Raw genomic sequence first — 22434 nt, 5'->3', positions numbered from 1 at the left:
AGCCTGAGCCGTTCTCCCTTCAGCATTTCTTCCTTCAGCCACATTACTACAGAGTAATGTTTGCCAGCTCAGCTTTGTCTCGCTCTGCAGTTTCCTCCCAAGAATCTCAGGATGGGTCTGAGTGGAAGGGCCCCCAGGGCTCCTCTGGTGCCACCTCCCTGCTCCAGCAGGGCCATCCCAGAGCACAGGGCACAGCAGTGCCCACACAGCTCTGCAATAGCCCCAGGCAGGGACACTGCACAGCCTCTCTGCACAATCTGGGCACGGCTGGGCACTGCCCAGGGCACAAGTTCTGCCTCCTRTGCAGGGGGAGCTCCCTGGGCTCGCTCCCTGCCCGTCCCTGGGCTGCCATCGCTGGGTGCCCCCCGCAGCAGAGCCCGGGCCCTGCTCGGAGCCCTCCCTGCACACAGGGACAGCCAGGCCTGAGGGCCCCTCTGGGCTGGGGCTCCTCTGGAGGCTGAGCAGCCCCGGCTCCCTCAGCCTTTCCTGGGCACCGAGATGCTCCGGGCCCTTCCTCATCTGCGCAGCCTCTGCCGGCCCCGCTCCAGGAGCTCCAGGTCCCTGCTGTGCTCAGGAGCCCCGAGCTGGACACAGCACTGCAGAGGAGCCTCCCAGGGCTGCCCACAGGGGCAGGATCCCCTCCCTGATCTGCTGGAAAAGCACCCCAGAATCCCACCAACCTCCTTGGCCACTTGATCCTTGCCCCCAGAGCTGTTTCCTTGTCTCTCAGCATCCCCTCTSAGCCCATCTTCATCCAGTGGTTTCCCTTCTCCCATGTCAGACACAAATACACAATAGCACCATGGCCACTGCAGCTCCTGGAGAATCCTCACACCAAGAATCCAAACAGACCAGCTCAGTCACAGAAAACACAGAGAGTATCACTCACCAACTGGCTGGGGACTTGAAACCAGGACCAAAGAACCAAAAATTCAGTGATCAGCTGATGAACCGATACCAACAAATGCAGGTTCAGTTTTTGGAGCATTAATTAGTGGTATCAACCTGATGAGTAAGAAAATTAAGGCAAGATTACAGAGTGGAGATGCTGATATTTCTATTTTGCATGTAATTTTCATCCCCAAACAAACTGTAGTAGCTTAGCAAACACCAGTCTACTAACAGGAGACAATTACAGACACATTTAGTGAAACAGGCAACTAAATGACTTTGTAATTACACTATTAAGCCAAATCTGGGGTGAAAGGATAAAGGATTTATGTCCCATATGACGCTACAAACAAAAAAAAAAACAAAAAAACAAAAAAAAAAAACTGTTGAACACCAAGAGAAATTTGGTAGTTTAAAACAAGTATTTAGGCTGATGAAGGAGAGCGATTATGGATCTCCTGGAAAGCCATACTTGGACTTAAAATTGCAGCCATTCAAGCATAAACYACAGCTAATACTGAACAAGAATTCTGAGTTCGTAACAGGAATTACCAGCACAGAAAACACCATATTCCAGAAAGAGAGACAACTGCTGGAATGACCAAGAATTTCTGTACGTGTGGAACAAAGAAATAAACCAGAAAATCGAGTGTTCAGCTGGAATGAGCAGGGCAATATTCCTACTCCTGACGTAAACCCAGGGTGAGGAGGACACAAAGCTGATTTTTCTCAGGCTGGCATGGCATGGTCTCTGTTGTGAACTCTGCCATCTCTTGTTGCTGCACTGCTGAAACGAAAACAGAAACCAAAGAAGGCCCTGAGAACTCCACCAGTCACAAAATAAGGCAGAATGGGGGCCAGAAGGGACAGCAGGTTCATACAGAACCCAAACTTTCATGCACCTTAATGTATTTGCAGCATTCCCAAATGCTCCACATTGATACCCATTTCCCAAATATCATTAATGACGTCACTGATTACAGGATGATCAACAGACAGAGCTGCTGATCACACCTCAAATTACTTTCTGGTAGCAGTTTGCCCTTGTGTAACTAACTCCACTGCAGCACCCAAACACCAATCTGCGCTGCAGCTCTTGGTGAGGAAAAGGCACTTTATTCAGTTTGTAAGTAATCACAGGCTCAGAAATCCTTCAGCACTTCCCCCTACTAATGTGGTTCCCATATTTTGTCAGCCCCAGGGCTCTTCTCAGAGCTCAGGGAACGCTCACAGACAGCCCAGAGCTGCAGGAATAACCTGAGAATGACCAGAGCAGGGTGTGTCCCTACCCATACTTTCCAAAGGGGGTTATCCCCCACCCCAACAACAGCACTTCCCCAGAGACCCTCCCTGTTATCCCAAAACAGGTTCTTTCCCTGCTGTGCAGGAGGCTGATCCAGAGTCTATGTATTTGATTGACTGACAGTTATGTGCAGGAAAGGGGGCTGGGTGGCAAATCCCCAAAGCCATCATAGCCACCACCAAAACTTGTCATTATTTTAGCAAACAAAGGCGTCAGTGTTCATTGGCTACACATCACCTAATTCTCTTACTAATTAGTATTCTATCTTCTATTGGTTAATGAGGCTCTCGCTTCTCATGCTAATTAGTCCCACACTCAGTCTTTCTCTTCTTTTGGGTCAGTGCTTTCTCGGGCCATGGGTCAGTGATTGTGACCTGCCCTGCTGGGATTACCTTCTACCCAACTGGAGCCGATTTCAGCCCAYTTGCTGAGCTGGCTYTATCAGTTTCTTCCTTATCTTGYRGGCCYTGCCAAATGTCCTTGTGGTCCATAAACTCTGCATTGTGTCCACCATCAGTGGTATATCCTTCTTCCCAAGCTTTCTCAACTTCCTGGGATCTGAGATCATTGAAACATGTCCAGCCCTGAACCTTAACAAGGTAATTCCAAGTAATTTGTCCTTCTAACACCTGGACATCACTTAGAGCTTGYGAGRTRCTGTTTGTTCCACGGATTAAACCTCCCTTCTTRTTGATTAGGCTYGAAAGCATASGAAGATMAAACACTAGAGAACATCCTTCCYTGAGAAAATTTCAACTTATTCCACATTTTGCAACAATAAGGCAGCATGCTGTTTCATAATCCCCTTCTCATTCACCCTTATACTCTGGGCAAATTGTTAACTACTTCTCTTGAAATGTCACCACTATTATTTAGGTGATTCTACCAACATGTAATTGGTCTTTCGAACACCTGGACATCACGGAGCTTGTGAGCTGCTGTTTCATGGATTTAATCTCCCTTCTTGTTGATTAGGCTGGAAAGTATACCAAGATGAAACTGGGAAAAAAAAAAAAAAAATCTTTTCTTAAGAGATGTTTTACATATTCCACATTTTGCAAAACACGATGCCCCGGGCCCTCAGTGCCCCCTCAGCGCGGTCCCTCAGCGCGGCCTCCCGGGGCGGGCGGCGCTCTTGGCGCGCTCCATGGCGGCGGTGCCGCTCTCGCCGCGCTCTGTGGTGCCGCTGCCGCTCTGCCCGCGCTCCGTGCCGACCGTGCCGCTTTATCCCCGCTCCGTGGCGATGCTGCCGCGCCGCCCGCCCGGCTCCAGCCGCCTGTGTCCGCGCTTGTCCCCGCTGTCCCTTCTGTGCCCGTTGTCCCCTTAGCCCCGGGCCGCCGTGTCCCCGCCGTGTCCGCCCCCCCGCCCGTCTCTGTCGCCGTGTGCGCGCTGCCGGCGGGGCGGGCGGGATGTGGCGGCTGTTGCTGGGCCGGGGTCGTTGTGCTCCCACCCCCGCCCGCCCCGCCTGTGCCCCCGGGCTGGGCGGCGGCGGCCGCGGCCACAGCCCCGAGCGGTGAGTGCGGTTCGGGATCCCCCCGCCGGGGTGGGCGCCGCGGCCCGGCCTGACGGGGCTCTGTGTGTGGTTGTTGCAGGGCGCCCGCGTGTCAGGATGGCCCGGAGCGAGGAGGACGGCGGCAGGCACTGCCCGGCCTGGTGCCCCGCTACTCCGTGCGGGAGGCYGTCACCTGGGTGAGGAGCAGCGCCGGGACAGCGCGGAGGATCCCCGAACCCGAGCCGGGGACGAGGGGCTGGCTGCGAACGGGACGAGGGAGCGGGGCCGCTCTCTGACTCGTGTGCGCTTCTCCTTAGGGCGCTGTGGGCGCGCTGCTGCTGCAGCTGCTCAGGCAGATCGCCTGGCTGAGGTCGCTGCCGGACGCCAGGACAGAAAGAAGGGTGCCCTGGCTCTCCTCGCTGCCCCCGCAGCCCACAGGTCAGCGGCTCTGGCCTGGGGAGGGAGGGCTGTGGGGGCTCTCGGGTGGAATTCCTGCCTCGTGGTGTGCTAACTGAGCCTGGGAGAGGCTGCCAGCCGCTCTCAGGCCTTGGGGAGCGTGTCAGGACAATCTCTGCTTCTCAACGATTCGGTGCAGTCACACTTTGCATGCCCTTACCTTTGTTTTCTGTTCTGGATTCTGCTCCACGAACTTTCCTTCTGCTTGTCTGTATGGTCAGACAACAYTGAGTACATCCACAATCGGCTGTTGTTGCCTGGAGCAGACACAGTTTTTGTGCTCTGTATTACAGTGGTGACTGAAGCCTCAACCAGCTGTCCCAGTGAGCAGCCGGGGTCCCAGTTCCTGCAGAAAGCAAGTCCAGAGGCTGTACCAGAGGATTCATCCTCAGGCATCCCCTCAGGGCAAGGAGAGAGGCAGCCCTGGGCAGAAGGAGGTATGTGCCATGTGCTTGGGGCAGGGTACTTGTGGCAGAAGGACTTCGGAGTTTCCCCAAGGCAAGCTCAGGGCTAAAGCARTGCATAGCCATTTATTGACACTTGAGGAGGCAGGTGAGGGTGGACAGGCTGAATTTCAGAGAGATGAGTCAGGAGTCCAGAGAYAGGAGGTAAAAAATCCCCTGAAGGGAGAGACGAGGCTGTAACTGCAGGTGACAACAGCTTTCCCAACACTGCTCTGCCTCAGCAGGCTGATTACGGTATCCAGTCCTGTTCTGTTATTGTGGACAGATGTTTGCAGCCAGAAGGATTCAGGAGGATGCTGCACCATTGATCTGGGAGACTGGTGTACATGGTGTGAAACTAAAGGAATTATTCTCTTCCTGCAGGATGAGGATGCATTTCTGAGCTCTTATGCCATAGATAAGACAGTCRAAGGCGGTATCAAAGACATTATTAAAATGAGTTTTATAAAAATAGAAAGATAGACTCCAACAAAATTGAAGTCTCACCCAGGAAAGYGTGTCCTACATAGGGGATTTAAAGTCACACCAAGGAAGATCAGATGAGGCCCACAGCTCACTAGATGCAGAAACTCTGATAATGGCCTCAGGAAAGTTATTGGAAGCAGAAAACCTGCTGGAACAGGTGGAAAGGGGACAAAATTCAGTAGYGGTGTAGAAGAGGCACATAAGGAAACCAGCCACAGATATTGGCTAATTACACRATAACAGACTGGTTTGGATTGGAAGGGACCTTAAAGCTCATCCTGTTCCCTGCCATGGGCAGGCACACCTTCTCCTATCGCAGGGTGCTCCAAGCCCTGTCCAGCCTGGCCTTGGGCACTTCCAGAGATCCAAGGGCAGCCACAGCTGTTCTGTGCCAGGGCCTCACTGCCCTCACAGTGAAGCATTTAAATAATGAAGATGCTGCAGAAAAAATCAGAGCTGTTCACTATTTTTTGCCTTCTTGCAGAATTTTGGCCTCCTTCAGTGCTGATTTCAGCTACTGCCCATCACTGCTTATCAAACCTTCTCCTGCCAGAGGTTACCATTCCCATCAGTTGGCAAATGGAGCATTTTGTTTCCATGTCTCCTAATTAACTCCAGGAAAACAGCCAGGTTAATTTACCTAAACTGCCAATTAGACTGTTTAACCCATCTGCTTTAGCCTGGAGCATATTAAGAAGCACTCCAGCACTGGCAGGTGACTGGACACGGACCTCTGGGAGGAGTGGTGGGAAGAAGTGGAGACAGCAATGCCTCCAGTTGGCACAGCTGAACATCCTGGAGTGAATGTGTGTCTGACAAAGTTCCCTGCTGAGAGTCAACAGGAAGAGCTTTTAGGCAAACTGATAAATTGAACAGTGACAAGTCACTGAGGCCATGCGGTCTTTGTTCAGATGTTCTTCAGAAGCTGGGAAATCACTGAGCCTCCAACGATGGTCTGTAATCCCATCCTCAAACCTTCTCTGTGACCAGGGAAATGAGCACTGACAGATTGGACAGTTTGGCTTTTAGAAAGGGGTGGGTGGGTGTTTGTTTGAGGCGAAGAACTGCAAAAAAAGGTGATTGTAATTTGATAGAAACTCAGTTACAGGATAGAAGTGTCAGATGCTGGGATGAGTGGGCTGTATCAAAGGTCTTGGAAGGATTTGGGGAGCCATTTCTCAGGCCAGCTTGCTCCCTTGCTGAGACTTGAGAGTTGTAAATCTATTAAGACTTCTTTGGAGAAGTCAACAGGCATGTGGAGCAAGATTATCCAGCTTTTAGCTTTCTGAAAATCATCCAGACAGGACCTAAACCAAAGCTATCTAAAGAAGTAAAGCTGATGTGAAGGAACACAGAGGGGTTACTCTCAGGCTGGTAACTCCTTAAAGCACAGGAAGGTTTTCACAGTGGTGAGCCATTGCTGTAGGATTCCCCTGTCCTTTGTTAAATCTGYTCTGTTCAGCACAGTCAGCAGTGATTTGGAAAAAAAAGAGGTGACAAGCGAGGCAACAGAAGCAGCAAATGGTACAAAATTATTCAGGGCAGTCAAATCTGAAAGTCACAGGCAAAGATTGCCCAAGAACCAAAGGCAGCGTAATCCTCAGGTGGGTTAAATGAGTGGACATGGAGAGTGTGGCTGTAAATACACATGCAGAATGAGGAGTGTCAAATTAATAATTGTCTTGCAGAGGGAACATTTAAAGTCACTGTGGATGTGCCTTTGATAAGGTTAAGTCAGTGCTCGGCAGCAGTGAGGCCAATTAAATGTTAATTATGGTGAAGGAAGGAGCTGAGGACAAGGCAGTGCCATGGGTTCCTGTGAGTCTGGGATGTAGCCACGTCTTGAACACTGAAGGAAAAGACAGTGTCTGAAAAACAGGGACAAAGCTGCAAAGAAAAGATGACAAGGAGACAATTACATCCAAACAGAGACTGACTCTTCAGCTTGAAAAAAAAGAGGTGACAGAGAATGTGCTGGTGCTCTGTGAAACTGAAAGTGTCAAGAGAAAGAGAATATGAACCATCTTTTTATAATCCACATTTTAAAAGGCAGCACAGAAGGGTCAGGTAGCAAGTTTGGAAAAATGCAAAAGGCATTTTGTGTTTGGCCAGTGTCCAGGTAAATTGTGGAACTCRCTGCTGCAGGCCAGAAGTACAAGTGGGTTCCAAGAAGTGATTAGGTAAAATTACCCATTGAAATTAGACTTAATTGGTCCAGCCAAACCTCCTGCTCAGATCACAGAACAGCTGATTGCTGGAAAGTTCTGCCAGGGAGAGCGTGACTTTATAATCCCTGTTCCTCACCCTTTCTGCCCAAGCATCTCCAACTGTCACTTGTCAGAGATAATATATGTCAGAAATAATTTGATTTTGCTCCGTACATAAGTCCTCGGGTTACATTCCACATTATGTTGTGCATCCCATTTTGTGGGAATTTATGGAGAAAAGTCGAGGGAAGAGATTTGATAATTTGCTCTGAAGAGCTTGAAAAAATGCAGGGTTTTGTCATGTGAGAAGTCCTGGGAATCTTTCCCTGGAAAGTGAAGCTTGATGCTCCCTTTCTTTCACTACATTTTGCTTTCTACAGAAAAACCTGCCTGAGGTACAGGATTTTTTTTTCCTGGTGTTTAGCTACTGAAAGTGGGTGAGGCTGGCAAAATGAGGATGCAGCAGGAAGCTGGGGAGAGCAGAAGGAAGGGAAGGACAGACGCCTGGCAGATGATGCCGCGGAATCTGGTAGCAAAGCCTTGCCATGGGAGAGCAGAGCTCAGAGAGGAGCAGAATGTCCTGCTCCAATTTGCTGCTGCCAGCAATGGCAAGGGATCTTCTGGGGAGAATTCCATGCCCTTACCCTTTCTCTCAGTGTTTCTGTTCATTTCCAGGCTTGCTGGTGCTGGTCTCCCTGTACAGTGACAATCTGCTGTTGCTGTGCAAAGATCTGTGTGATGGATCCCAGCTTTCCCCAGGAGCCATTCCAATTCTAATGTAGCACAATAGGATAAAAATCTGTTCCTTTGTTTAAAAAGAAAACTTTAGGAGATTAACTTAAAAATTGCTTTAAATAGCATTCTGGATATTGCTACCAGCGAGACCTCAGCTCTGTGTTCACATCTTATTTTTTCCCATGCAATTCTTGCCTCACTCAGAGCCTTTTTGCTGGGAGTTAAAGGCACAGAGTGAGCAAGCAGGTGATTACAGCCAGTCTCAGTGTTACAGCAGCTGAATGATGCCCTGGGGAGTTGTATTTTACCCCTGGCAGAACTGTAAAATTCGTTATTTCAATTCTGAGATTACAGACACTGCAAAAGTGTGTTTTCATTTCAAAACACAATGAAACCAATTGGAAACAGTGAAATTTTCCATGAGGCAGAAATGCTGGATTTTGGCCAGCTCTTGTTGTGACTTCGTTCCTGTGGATGTTTTGGGATGAGCAATCTAGGCTGTCTATGCAAAGATTATTAATTCCTCATTTGGAGCTAGCTGTGAGCAACACTTGATTAGTCCAGGATGAACAGGGAAGAAAGACAGAAATATTTATTAACTGCTGAAGATGTGAGTGTTGGGCATCCAGAGCACTGAAAGCTGCAAGATGGTGTGGAAAAATAGGAAATGCAGTCAGGTTGCATCATAGCATGGCTTTGAAGAAGTAAAAATAAAGTTGCACAGAAAATTCCAGCAGTGATATTCCCATCTTTAGACATGACCTGAAGAATAATTCACCTTCTCCAGTCTCAGAGGTGAGGCTAAGGGAATTCAGGTCTCCCAGAGCAGCTGTGTCCCTGGCAGTGTCCAAGGCCAGCATGGAYGGGGCTTGGAGCAGCCTGGGRTAGTGGGAGGTGTCCCTGCCATGGCATGGGGAGGAACTGGGTGAGSTTTAATTTCCCTTCCAGCCCAAACCATCCTGGGACTCACTGACCCTTCAGGAGATGGGGCTGGGTGTCAGGATCAGCTGGTCCTTGTGTTTCCTTCCATGTTTTCTCTGGGAATGGTAACCCTAATGTGGGGAGATCACTGGGGTTTGAGTGAGGAGGGGTTYTCTGTGATGGAGGGGCACGAGGTGCTTCTGCAGGCTGGCAGAATTCAGAATTAGTGGYTGTTTATTTTTCATGGTTCAGTGGTTTGTCCAAATTACGATGTTTTCACAGTAAACAAGGAATCTCTGATTTAGGAGTAGGCATCTGTGCAAAATGTACAGTTTCTTGGAAGCAYGGATGTACTAATGCTGTTTAAACAAGTAGTGGGAGAATTCTTAACACAGACCTTTTTTTTTTCCATGGGATTTGCAGTTGAATGTGTGGCAAAAACCCAAATTACATCACGAGGGAGATACATGAACGAGAGATAGAGCCTTACAGTGAGAAATATCAGATAATTCGATGCCTGGTCTGCAAAGAAATGGAAAGCACGACTAATAAATTCACAGATTATACTACTTTTGGTGGAATGATGCATAGAAATCATGTTTGCCATAGTGATCTCGCTTGTTGGATGAGTGGGGCCTGTTCAGATAACGCACATTTGAATACAGCCAGGGGGGAATTGTTTGTCTGGGAATAATGAGGCTGCAGCTGGCACATGGGCCAYGGCTTCCTGCATGCTGTGCCACAGTGCAGGCACTGCAAGGAGCACTCCTGCCTGCTGCACACCTCATTGCTGCTGCTGYGCTGCCACAAGTGCTTGTGGAGCCAAACAGAGCCAGCAATCAAGGAATCAGGCCCTAAAAGGGTGTTTTTTCCACTTGTTTTGGCTCCCACACAGCTCGAGTTGGRGACATGGAGAGAGAACAGCCACTGCTGCTGTGAGCAGCTCTGGCTCCAAGCGATCCAGGCTTCAGCACTTGCAGTTAATTGTCCACTGGGATRCACCTGCTTGTGGTGATCCAGGTTAAAAATACTTGGCCTCAGCCTGTCTGTCCTGTTTGTGGAGGTGACTGTCCTCTCAGAGTGGCTGCACTAAATGTCACTGTCATCGCTGCCAGCACAATTCTGCCCTGAGCAGGGTGCCTTAGCTTTGGCTGTAGATGCTCTGTTAGATATACTGATTGAAACTGGCCCCACAGTGCTGAACACGTGGCTGTCCCAGTGGATCTGAGAGGGCAGGATGAGCTGAGGGGGAAGAAGGGGCAGATCATCCCTTAGCAGAGCTGGACCCTGGAAAGAAATTCCCTGGAGAAGGAGTTCAGGAGGCAGCACTTCAACTGAGAGCTGGGTGTGATGCCCTGGGCAAGCTGGGCACAGTTCTGATCCACCCTTCCTGTGCCACTGGTGAGAGGGTCTGCCCCTCAGGGACAATGTTGGAAATTCAGGAATAGTAGCAAAAGTCATAAAATTAACCAAGTCTGGCAGAAAAGTGCTGCAGTTGAAAGACATGAATGGTGCAGTCTTTTTAGAATCACAGACAGGAATCAAAAGGGGCTGATTAGTCATGTCATGACTTTCAAAAGGAGGAATTGGCTTTTTAGTGAAGAAGAAAAAACCCAGAAGAGCYAGTGCCTGAGAGCAGAAACCAGAGTAGAAGTACTTTAATTTGAAATGAAGCACAGAGGTTTAAAGCAGTGATTACAAGTTACTGGAACACACATTTAGGGGAAGAAGGAGATTTTCTATGTTTTATTGTCTCCAAATGAAAACCAGGGGCCTTTCTGGAGGAGCTGCAGCCACAGGSCTGGATTCCTGTGGCACATGGTTGCTGTTGCTCCAAAGGGCAGATTGACTGGCATTGCTGCTGTTCTTAATGTCCCTGACTGAATGGGAGATCAGTTCATAAGGAAAGGGCTGTGGAATAGAGAGGCTGGAAGGAGGCAAAGATGCAGCAGTGCTTAATCTTGCTTTTTTGTTGCTTTTTTTTTTAATGCAGGGGAGTTCCAAATCCCTGTGAGCTCCAGGGTGGGGCCAGTTCTCCACAGTGCAAAGGTAAGATTTAGTTTTCCACACCCCCTGTCTGCAGCTTCCCTGCAGGAACATATCCCAGAGCTACCCCAAGCACAGCCTGAGCAACACTCACACACAAGGCTGGAAAAAGAARGGGAGATGGGATATCCTGGGCTCTGCTTTAGCCAGAACAAAATTCCATCATTTACAAACTGACATCCCCATCCTTTGAGGTATCCGTGTAACAGAGCTGCTGGCAGGGAAGCACTGAAAGGAAATGGGGAAAAACACMAAACCAAACCAAACCAAGCAACCAAACAAAAAAAACAAATTCAGCAGCACCAGCGTGTTCCTGTGTATTTGCATTTCGATGCAATCTTTCACTAGGTGATTACATGCTGTTGCTATTTTGGTTTTTACCAGACAACCCATGACTGGGGAAGGTGGTGTCACTCCTCCAAATGCTGCAAATCAGGGCTGACTCTTGTCTGTTTAAGAGGGAAGCACTTGGGGCTTGAAGAGAGTGCATCAGCTCGAGAGTCACAAGGCCATAAATTATATTATTGTTCTTGTTGTGATTAAACCTGCCAATTCTTTGCAATTCACGTCTTAGATGCAGATAATTCCCTTTTGAAAAAATCAGTCGGCTGAGCAATTGCTCAAGGACACTCTGAGCAGAGAGGAAGTAAATTCAGATTTTAGCAGCGTGAGTTCCTACAAAAGGCACCAAGAAGGCATTTGTTTGATCTGCTGAAGGGGTGAGTGTGGATCTCCCTATCCTGGGAGGTGCCACTTGTGTAGGGCTGTAGGGAGCTGGGTCCATGGTCATGGAGCAGAGCTCAGGAGGGGCTTGGTCCCTGTCTTGGCCTCCTGGAAGTAGCCCTGCACTGAGCAGTGGGGCTGTGGGTGCCAAGGGWCATTTCCCATGTGCCCTGTGTGGCCTGAGCTCTGCTGCCACTCGGGGTGTGGAGCTGGCCTGGCCTAAGCCCTTCCATTCAACACAGGGAGGAAGGGAATTGGCTGTGTCCTTCAGGGTTTCAGCAGCACCAAACAGTGCTCAGTTCAGCTCAGGGCTGGGCTCAGCTGGAACAGCGTGAAGCCCATGGAGAGGTGGGAGGTGCTGTTAGGGACTGTGCTCTGGGCACAATGTGCTCTGAGAGGGAACAAGGGGCCATGTTACTTTTGGAGGGGGGAGTTATCTGAGAATCATGGARTATCCTSAGCTGGAAGGGACCCCAAAAGATCATCCAGTCCAGCYCCTGTCCCTGCACAGACACCCCAACAATCCCCCTTCTGTGCATCCCTGGCAGCGCTGTCCAAACTCTCCTGGAGCTCTGGCAGCCTCGGGGCCGGGACCATTCCCTGGGGAGCCTGGGCAGTGCCAGCACCCTCTGGGSACAGAAGAACCTTTCCCTGCTCTCCAGCCTGAGCCTGGCCTGGCCCAGCTCCAGCTGTTCCCTGGCTGCTGTCCCTGTCCCAGGGAGCAGAGTTCAGAGCTGTCCCTGCGCTGCCCCTCGGGAGGAGCTGCAGCCTGCAGTGAGTAGTATCAGATGCAGAATGCTGTGACTAGGATAAGGCTTTTTCTGAATTCTGCAAGGTCTGATGATGCCTGAGAGGCTTCACCAAGCTCCCTGGCCAGAGRGGAGGGGAGCATTTTCCATGCAGCTTCCCCAGTGAGGTGGCTGTGTTGGGACAGGGAGGTTTTTGTGTGGACATACGACATCACCCTCCTTAGGACTGTACTACAATACAAACAGGTCTCACTGCTTGGTTTGCAGGCAGGAATATCCTCTAGGCTTGATATGATTTAGCTGTCTTTAATGGCTTTTTTCTTTGACTCTTCAGGGTGACCCAGCTCTGCGAGGGCATTTAGAGGAAGCCGCTTTCCAATTGCAGCAGATTTTCCGAATTGATATTTCCATTGCATTGAATATCCTTGGTAATGTGGAGTTGGTTTTGTTTTGCCCTTAAACCACAGGTTTCTCATTTTGGAGGACCTCCAAATGGTTGCAGGTCTTATGAGAAGTCAGGGATGGCAAATACCCAAGCTGAAGCCTCCTTTCAGCAATTTTAACTGTGCTTGGAGAGATTTATTGCCCTTTGTCCCATCGTGCCACCTGATTTATCTCAGCATATTTCAATCCAGGCTTGCTTGAAGCCTGCACTGTTGTCCTGACATCTGTAGTTGGAAATTAAGCCATCTCTGTCTTTTTTGCGACACAAGATGTCACATCCTTGTATCCTCCTTTTATTGTCTGAGCTCACAGTTTTCCTGGCAAGCTGAAAAAGCAATTGYGGGATTGCAACTCTAAGAAAAGCAGAAGGAAGATGCAATGAGCTAAGAAAAGTCCCTGCCCTATATACACCATTAGTTGAAGCACTGAAAAGCAAGTTGTTTCTGTGTGAGCCATACGTTGTGTTAGCCTGTGATCCCTCCTTGCCACAAGCCTAGAAAAATCCCTAAAATGCAGTGTTGCCATTTTTCTTATGGAAACTGTGGAGTGAGGGTTGGTGAGCCAGCTGGAAGTGGCCCAGAGCACTTGGTGTGAGCCAAGGAAGGCCCAGTGGCTGTGGGGGAGGTTGCTGCAGTGGAGGCTGGGTTGTGGCCATGTGCTCTTTTCCCTGTTTTCCTGGTTTTGAGGCTGTGTTTTCCCCAGGGATTGAGAGCATGAGGGCAGGGCACAGCCGGGTTGCCTTCACCTGCTTCAAGCTGGCGGCRGATCGGGGCTACAGCAAAGCCCAGTTCAACGTGGGGCTGTGCTACGAGCATGGCAGGGGCACGGAAAAGGACCTGGAAAAGGTACCCRGGGCTTGGGGGGCTGGGCGTGGGCAGCAGCCACCCATAGATGGGGCTTTGTTGGGTGCTGGAGCTTTGTTCCTTTTACACGAGTGAGGAAGTCATGGAATGTCCTGAGCTGGAGGGAACCCACAGGGATCGAGTCCAGCTCCTGWCCCTGCACAGACCCCCCAACAATCCCACCCTGCACACCCCTGGCAGCGCTGTCCAAAYKCTCCTGCAGCTCTGGCAGCCTCGGGGCTGGGACCATTCCCTGGGGAGCCTGGGCAGTGCCCAGTCTCTGAAGATTCAGTAGAAAATGCTGGAAATAATAAAAATTGCAGCTCTGCAGAGCTGCCTTGAGTGCCATCGATGCCCTCCGAGAGGTGCTCTGAGATCCCCTTTCCCCCAGCTCGTGAGGGTTCTCCAGGTGCACAGGCTGTGCTACCAGCACCCAGCGGGGTTCTGAGGAGAAACCTGTCATGTTGCTGTATTTAAGACACCACTGCACATCCCAGGGCTTCTCACTTCTCCAGTTTGGGTCTGTAACTACAGCCTGCCATCTAGTGCAAGCTGGCCAGCAGCTGCTGGAGCTGGGAAGAGCTGCAAAGGCAGCTTGGTTTGAGTCATTGCTGGCCCAGTGCCACCCTCCTCAGCCTGGGGAGGTTGGACTGGATCAGCMAGGATGGTTCCAGGGCTCTGGGGTAGGCACAGTCCAGTGGCTCACTGAAGCCAGCTGAATTTCTCCTGCAGAGAGGTGTAGGAGGGCTCTGGGGAAGGCTGCAGCTTGTGATGGGTCTAGACAGAGGAGCCATGTCATGCTCAGGGCATGTTTTACCTGGCTTTCTCTTTTTGCAGGCAGGATTTTATTACTGCCRGGCAGCCAGCAGCTGTCACCCCATGGCCCAGTACCGCTATGCCAGGTTCCTCCTGCAGCACGGCCCTGCCAACGCCCGGGACAGGCATCACAAGGCTGTGGCACTCCTGGAGCAAGCAGCAGTGGCTGGRATTACAGAGGTTGGTTCCACAGCACGGCAGGTGACAGGAGACAGCCAGCACAGAGCCCTCACTGAGGGCTGGGAGCCACAGGGCATCCCAGAGAGCAGCGTTTGTGAGACTGGAAGCAAAAGCCTTCCAGCATATTTATCCCTGCTCCCAGCAGGGGGTGGGAACTAGAGGGTCTTTAAGGTCCCTTCTGACCCAAACCTTTCTCTGATTCTCTGTTTTTATTCCTGGCAGTGCCTGGGAGCCAGCCCTGCCTGCACGCAGGAGCCCCTGTGTCATTGTCACACATTGGTTGTCTGTGGCTCTTGCATCAAACCTTTGGCTTAGGAGAGCTGACCTGTGGTTGAAAACACAGCTCAGTTTTCATTTTCTCTCAGTTCTAACAGTACAGGTCGCTGTGCTGGGAGCTTGCAGTGCCTGAAGCAAGAGCAGATCCTCATTTTGTGTCTGTGACTTCCCGAGATGACTCATCCGGGAATGAGCAGATCTGTGTATCCTGCCCTCTTTTCCCACTCCTCAGGAGATGCATTTAGGATTGTGACATCTTGTCCTGGGAATGCCAGTCTGGCAGGACCTGTGCCCACTCTAGGACACTGTCCAGGGAGTGCTGGATCTTAGGGACAGGTCACAAGTAGGAGCCGTTCCCTGGCTCTGACTCCCACAGGGAAGTTTGAAATTATATTCAGGGTCTCAAATAGGATTTCTTTGTGTTTATCATGTCCTGCTGATTTTTCCTAGGGCAGCCCCTCTCAACTCTCCCAGCAGCCTCTACACAAGTGGGGTCCTTACCATACTGCCACAGTAACCTTGTGAGCAGCTTGAAAAATCAGTAAACAGCTTGAAAAATCAGTAAAAGAACTGAGTAATTAAAATCGTGGCTGATCTGGACCGTGTGGTTTTATTGCAGGCACAGGCTTATCTTGGCGTGTTCTACATGAGGGGGCTGCAGTCCCAGGAGAAGAGGGGTCTGAAGTATCTGCTGCAGGCAGCAAACAGTGGTGTAAGTAATCACTCTGTCAGGGATTGTCCTCACTTGGGGGTCTGCAGGAGGCACATTTCAGGCTTTTTGGAAATGGGAGCGAATTTTACTGCACAGTGTGAAAGGACAGAGAGGAGCCTTGATGCCTATTGGAGAGGAGACAGCCCCAGGCACAGACCCTRCAGAACATGGAGGCAGAGACAGCCCTGTTGGGCTGGAGCAGTTCCTGCAGCACCAGTGCCTGTATCCAGCTACCAGAATTGTGCAGGTTTCCCATTATGGAGCATCTACACCCTCTTCAGTCAAAATCTTTCACTACTGCTTCACTTGGAGAACTTTGTTGTGTCTGTCTCACATCTCTTCTTCCAAACTGGCCCCTTGTTTCTTTCCTTTTATAGAAAGGATGAAAAGACTGTTTTTGGATTTATTTTTTAATTCAGGGACTTTTAACATCCTTAAATACTTGAATCTCCATTCAGCCTTACCCCATTGTTGCTATTTCTCTTCCCAGATCCCCAGGAATCTTCTTGTTTGCACTTTCTCAATGACCCAGGCTTCTCTTTTGAAGGGCAGTGCCACAATGTGGGCACAGCACTCTCCTGAGCCCCCACCAATGTTCAGAGGAGCAGAAATGTGGATGCCATGTCTTGCAGGCACGTTTCTGCATCCCACAGCTCTGTTTCTTTCCAGCACTGCGACATTGTCCCCTTGTTTTCAGCTGCATTATAATGGCCAGGGTTTTTTTTTTCCCTGAAGAACTTGTTCATTTTAACTTCAGTTCCCCCAGCTTTTGTGCAATGGAAAATAATGAATAGCTATTGCCTGTTCTGCTGGCTAATAGTTCTGGTTGTGGTGCCCTTTAGTGTGTCCTCTCTGAGTCATTTCTTTTGCAGGCTGCTCAGTGCTGGTTTAGTTTGTCTCTCCGTGTAGTTAAGCTGTTCTATTTTGCTTGTCAGTCTTCTCTCTATTTTTCTAATTCTCCTTTGACCATTTTAAGATGCTTGGACTAAAAGTGGACTCAGGATGGAGGTACGCCATGGAGCTCACATAATGAGATCCTCAGCTTTGTTCTGCATTCCCTTGCAATAATTCCTAATGCTGTTTGCCCTTTGCCTGACACTGAGCAGTGATTAGATGGGCTCAGGGAACCATCACAGTGGGACACCCAAATTTCTTTCTATAAGCTTTCTATAAGCACTACTTTGCATTTGCCAGTACTGTTTCCTTTGTSATTGTGTTGCCTGCTCCTTAGTCTTGTGAGATCTTCTTTAATGAATTCCTTACAGTAAGTTTGACCACTCTGAATGGCCTAACATCATTGTAAACTTTGGCACTTGGGTTTTTATCCTCTGTTCAGGATGGAGATGTTGTCATTGTGATGGGACTAGGCCTGGCTTCCAGCAGCAGCTCAGGCATCACAGCCCTCASTAGTTAATTCTGAATCTGCTGAAGATCTCTCATAAACTGTATGCTTATCTCCTTTTCTTCCAGCCTGGAGTCAGGTGTTTATGCTGAACAATATCACATAGAATTATCCCATTAAATAGAAGRTTGTCTTTTACTGGTAATGCATTAACAACACAAAACCTGGCAGGTAACTGCAGCTCCTCAGGTGTGCCCCTGGCATGTTTTGGTTCCAGCCATGGCAGTTCAGAGTCCAAGCATCCTTCCCCATCTCTGCTCCAGAGGCTCAGCCTTGAGAGCAGTTGATCAGGGGCTCCCTGGGATGTACCTGCTTCTCTGGGAGAAGGGTTCCATGGACAGGTTCACTTCCTATCACCCTGGAGCTGGAATTTTTGTTTAGTTGGCTGAAAGAATGCTGGGTATAGATGAAGCAAGGGCAGCAGCATTTAGTGCAACTTCAGAAAAATGAAAACAGGCACAAAAAGTCACGGATTCAGCGTTTCTCTGATTGTTCCTCTCAGCTAGAGCCGAGCAGGGAATTCTGACAAGTGTTTTTCCAACACAAGAACTGTTCTACTTCGGTTCCCACTTTTTATCCTGCCTTATTTCCTACATGCAGCCACAGAMTATAAACCCCCATTAAAGAGTGCTGGTGGAGAACTGAGCCTGACTTCCAGAACTCCAAGGGTGTCACAGTCACTTGTGCCGTGCTAATTTGGGGATCTCCTCTCTGGCAGTCTTGGCTCTGAGGTGCTCATCCTGTGTGAGATGGTTGGTGCAGCACTCCTGATTGAACCCTATCTCTTGTCACAGCTGAAGTGCCAATCCTTCAACGTGTTTATCTCATCTCTAAMGGAGTTTATTGCTGTCATAAACTGAGACTTGCAACATTTTGCAAAGCACCCACTCACTGAGTTCTTCACTTGCCTCTACCAGCTACATCCCAGACAGYAACACTTGCAATATGTTCTTTTCTCATGGCTTTATTAAAACTTGCTACTTACTGGGTTGGGTTTTTTTTTTTTGGTTTTTCTTTCTTCTTTTCTTTCTTTTTTTCCCCAAAGCCTTGTTTAGATCATGTTTCTGGCAGTCACACTGTTCAGGTTGTGCTGCTGGCTTTGTTACTGGAAAGGTCTGTGTGACCACAAGTCCGTGCAGTCTTTTTAATGTCTTCAGGAGTGTCATCCTGCTTTCCTGCTGTCTGAGACCCTTTTCCTCCCACTGGATCTCARAGTGCACAGCTGACACATAAACATGTCATGGGTTTGGATTTGGCTTCACTGCAGTGACAACTTTGCTTTCCAGTTCATTCCCAGCAGTTWCATATGTCTGAGTGGTTCAGGTGCTTTTTCTCTAGTGCATGTTTGCTTCATTTACTTCATTTCTGCTGCTTGAGATTTCTGCTGGAATAGAATTAGGTGGGGCTGAGCAGGAGAGTGCTGCACTCTTGTGTTAAAGGGGAATCTCCCAACCCTTGGCAGCAAGAACTTCTGTGCCATTTGTGATGTTTTTACAAGAACTGGGCTTGCACTATCTTAGGGCAGTCCCAGGGCGTGGTCGGAGTTTGGGTGGGATCAGGATGTGGCGCAGTCAGGGCTGCTCAGGACACCTCAGCTCTGACCTCTGAGACACCTCGGATGCTCTGCAGAGCCAGTTGCTCCTTTGTTCCCCTGACACAGCCCCGGCTGTTGAAGGGAAATCAGTGAATTTAATTGGGAAGGGACAGGAAGGAGCAGAGTCAGAGATTCTGCTTCTCTCCAGAGGACTGAATTACTGAAGATACAGACCGAGGGATACAGGGGTAAACTTAAGAAGGTGAGCAAAGAGCAGTAAACTTTAAAGAAGGTGTTAAAGACTCTCTGTGCTGCTGTCCCTTGTCCCCATGCCGGTGGCTGTGCCAGGATGCCCAGAGCAGGTACCACGTGGGCGTGTGCTACGAGCAGGGCCTGGGAGCACGGCAGGACCTGGCGGAGGCGCTGAGGCACTACCGGCAGGCGGCGGCTGCAGGCAGCAGGCAGGCCCAGGACAGACTGCGGGCATGGGAGCACGAGCTGCAAGGTACCAGGGCACCAGGGGCTGGGCACTGTGTCAGGGAGTGACCCCGGGAGAGTGGGGCCTGTGCTGCCACAGGAGGGGTCACACGGGGCACGGCACAAAGGAGTTCTTTGTATTCAAGGGACAGCATTGCTTTTCCTGCTCAGTTCTTTCCACTTCTAAGCACCTCTTTCCAGTCCAGCTGAAGTGGGGAAGCTGTTCCCATAATCTGATGTATCACAGAATCATTTATGGTGGAAAGGCAAAYCGTGYCCTGGGGGGCATCAGGCCCAGCATCACCAGATGGGCCAGGGAGGGATTGTCCCGCTCTGCTCTGCACCGGGGCAGCCTCACCTCCAGTTTTGGGGCCTGGYTTTGGCACCACAATATGAAAAAGTCATTAAGCCATTAGGGAGTGTCCAAAGGAGGCCATGATGGGGAAGGGTCTGGAAGGGATGCCTTGTGTGGAGCAGCTGAGGGCACTGGGCTGATTCAGCTGGAGCAGAGAAGCCTGAGGGCAGAGCTCRTTGTGGTTCTCAACATTCCCAGTGCAGGGACAGCTGGAGTCTCTGTGCCCTGTGACCAGGGGAATGGCTGGAGWTCTGTCARGGGGSRTTTAGGCTGGATATCAGGAAAGGTTTCTCACCCAGAGGTTGGTTGAGCAGTGGAACAGGCTYCCCAGTAAAGTGGTTACAGCACCAAACCTGTGTGAATTCGGGAAGCATTTSGACAGCRCTCCCAGGGATGCACAGGGTGGGATTGTTGGGATGTCTGTGCAGGATCAGGAGCTGGACTTGATCCTTAGGGGTCCCTYCTAGCTCTGGATATTCTGTGGTTGAATGATCATCACGCCCAGCCTTTGACAGTGGCATTAATACCTTGTTTTTCTGTTTTCAGGTGTGCACACAAAGCATCCCTTCCCTTCGGGATTAAGAGCCTCCTCCTCCAGCCCCAGTTTCTGGACTCTTGAGCCTGTGTGTGCAGGTGTCCCCAGCACCCAGGCAGGACARTGTGCCCTACCCCTGCCCCACTCGTGGAGCACAGACAGGCTCCATGTGATGCTGCTGAGCAGTGCAGGATGGAGCCATGCCTTTGGAGCCAGGACAGTGCCTCTGGAGCTGCGGGGCTGGGAGCCCCAGCACTGCTGGCAGTAGGGCAGCCAGTGGGTGACACAGGCAGRGGCAAGGCAGCCTTGGAGTGGCCTGGGAGCAGGCTGGCAGTGAGTGGGGAGACAAAGCTTTCTGTTCGTGGAACAGGAGGCATTTTTAAGTACCAGGGATTGAGAATAAACCTTGTGATGTTTCCTGCAATGCCAAGTCCTCTGGACCTCTTACACTGCACACAAGGACGTTGCTTCTGTACCTGCATTTCATTATTAGAGCCATGCACAAACTCCCACCGTGCCACTGGCACAGGGTGCCCAGAGAAGCTGTGGCTGCCCCTGGATCCCTGGAAGTGTCCAGGGCCAGGCTGGACACTGGGGCTTGGAGCACCCTGGGACCATGGAAGGTGTCCCTGTCACGGCAGGGAACAAGATGAACTTAAAGCCTCCTCCAGCCCAAACCATTCTGTGGTTCTGCCCCACAGTGGTGTGATTTGGGGGTACAGTTCCTGTAGCCCAGCATGTCTTGCACGTGGTACCCCAGCAAGGTTTACAAGCCACCATTTAGGGACACTGGCAACTACCCCTGGGACTGTCCTAGCCCACACCCTCTGAGGCAATGTGCTCTCTCTTCAGGGCAAGTCCTCAACGTGGCCCTGCTACCAGCACAGGCTGGGCTGGCTCTCTGTTGCCACTGTCCAGTTGAATCTGCTTTCAAACCTGGGCAAGCACAAGTGAATTTTCATTATTAGGACCCRGTTTTTTATGGGATGTGACAGACTCACTTGTGTCAGTGAGAGTGACAGCTGTCCCTGGCCATCCTGCCCCATGTCAGTGTCCTTCTGTGCCCAGTCCTCACTCCTGCAGCCCTGGCAGYGAGCTGCTCCCATGGGCACACCTCTGAAACACAGTGAGCAAGGTTTGCTTCAGAATTCATCTTGTCCCTGTTTGCYGAGCACACCAGCTCGTTTTCAGCAGAGTGGATAAGGGATGCTCCCAGCGGGGAGGCACCACTGGCAGGCAGCAGCAGCAGGCAGCTGGTATGATAATTTCTTCCACTGGGGCAGGTGAATCTGGAAAAAGGCATTTGTTCACACCAGTTTAAACTGGTTCAAGGGCATCTSTGCAAACTGTCCGGCTTCCTGTGGCCGTGGTGCTCTGCTGCTTTGTGCAGATCAGGCTCTGCAAAACAAAGGCAACAGCCTCATCCTGAACTTCTCCACGCAGCAAGGGAGGGGCACAGCCAGCCCTCAACACATCTGATTGTTCTGATCTGCTCTCTCCTTCTGCTCAGACCAAACTTTCTTAGCCCATTTCCTTTATCAAGCAGGATACAAGGAGCAGGAAATTCCTGGGGTGGATTTCCTATGCTGTGATAATCCCCAGTGTGCTTACGCATTGCTCAGGATGGGAGAGGGGCTGCGGGGTTGAAAGCAGTTTGCARAATCAGGAAATTGAACCAAGAGGGAGGAATTTGTCTCCTTTTAAACCTGCTTGTTAAAAGGTATTTTTGTGTAGGATTGTCCTCYAACAGGCACATCAAAGCAACTTTGCACAGGGAGATGTGAGGTTGTGCCGKGTGTTTGTCCCTCTCTGTGTGCTCCCCAGGTGCAGAGGAATCCCACAGGGCTGCACCTCCTCAGTCACRAATGCTTCCCTCCTGGTTTGCACAGCTGCATCTCAGTCAGAAYTTGGCTCTCTGACATTGTTTTGGTGCAAGAACCTGTTTTGTTTGTAAAACAAACCAGCAAGAGATTTGTGTTAGCAGAGCAGCAGCATGAGCAGACCAGGCCAAACCCATCTGTGGATGGGTGCCAGACATGGGCTCATCTGCACAAGCATTTTGGAGACTCCAAATAAAACAGAACATTTTGGATATTAAGAAGTCCACCTGGGGAAATCTTACTCTATAGCTCTTGTCATTTAGTCCCAAGAGCAAGAGAGAGGGGTAACTTTCTCATTTCCTCTGCTTTAAATTACCTGTGTGATTGCTGCTGTGTCTCATGTGTGTGCACACCTAAAGCTGGGAGCTGTCACCTCCAGGTCCATGGAAAGAGCAGGGCTGGGACACTTGAGATGGTCCAGGAGAGCCCAGAAGCCCTTACCTGCCATCCCACCCTGCTGCAGGAGCCTGTGGGTCAGCACTACTGCCTTGCCCTTCTCCAGGACTGCAGGGCACAAACACCTGTGTGC

The 22434-nt window shown here is 50.3% G+C and overlaps 1 protein-coding gene across 1 annotated transcript; it reads left to right on the top strand.

The window, feature by feature from the left end:
• The first annotated feature begins 3379 nt into the window (after positions 1-3379).
• On the top strand, positions 3380-22160 carry DELE1 (DAP3 binding cell death enhancer 1). The gene is made up of 11 exons (XM_057378688.1): positions 3380-3707; positions 3787-3883; positions 4004-4124; positions 4436-4579; positions 10928-10983; positions 12787-12880; positions 13599-13741; positions 14576-14734; positions 15630-15722; positions 19007-19163; positions 20037-22160. Exons 1-11 carry the CDS (start codon positions 3604-3606, stop codon positions 20291-20293), a joined length of 1425 nt encoding a protein of 474 aa, XP_057234671.1. The 5' UTR covers positions 3380-3603; the 3' UTR covers positions 20294-22160.
• The last annotated feature ends 274 nt before the right edge of the window (positions 22161-22434 follow it).

This window comes from Malurus melanocephalus, unplaced genomic scaffold (assembly GCF_030028575.1).
Source record: "Malurus melanocephalus ecotype Western Australia unplaced genomic scaffold, MMel_1.1 scaffold_371, whole genome shotgun sequence".
Lineage (NCBI taxonomy): Eukaryota > Metazoa > Chordata > Aves > Passeriformes > Maluridae > Malurus > Malurus melanocephalus.
Note: the sequence above shows the minus strand (reverse complement) of the source record. Positions and strands in the feature narration are given on the sequence as shown.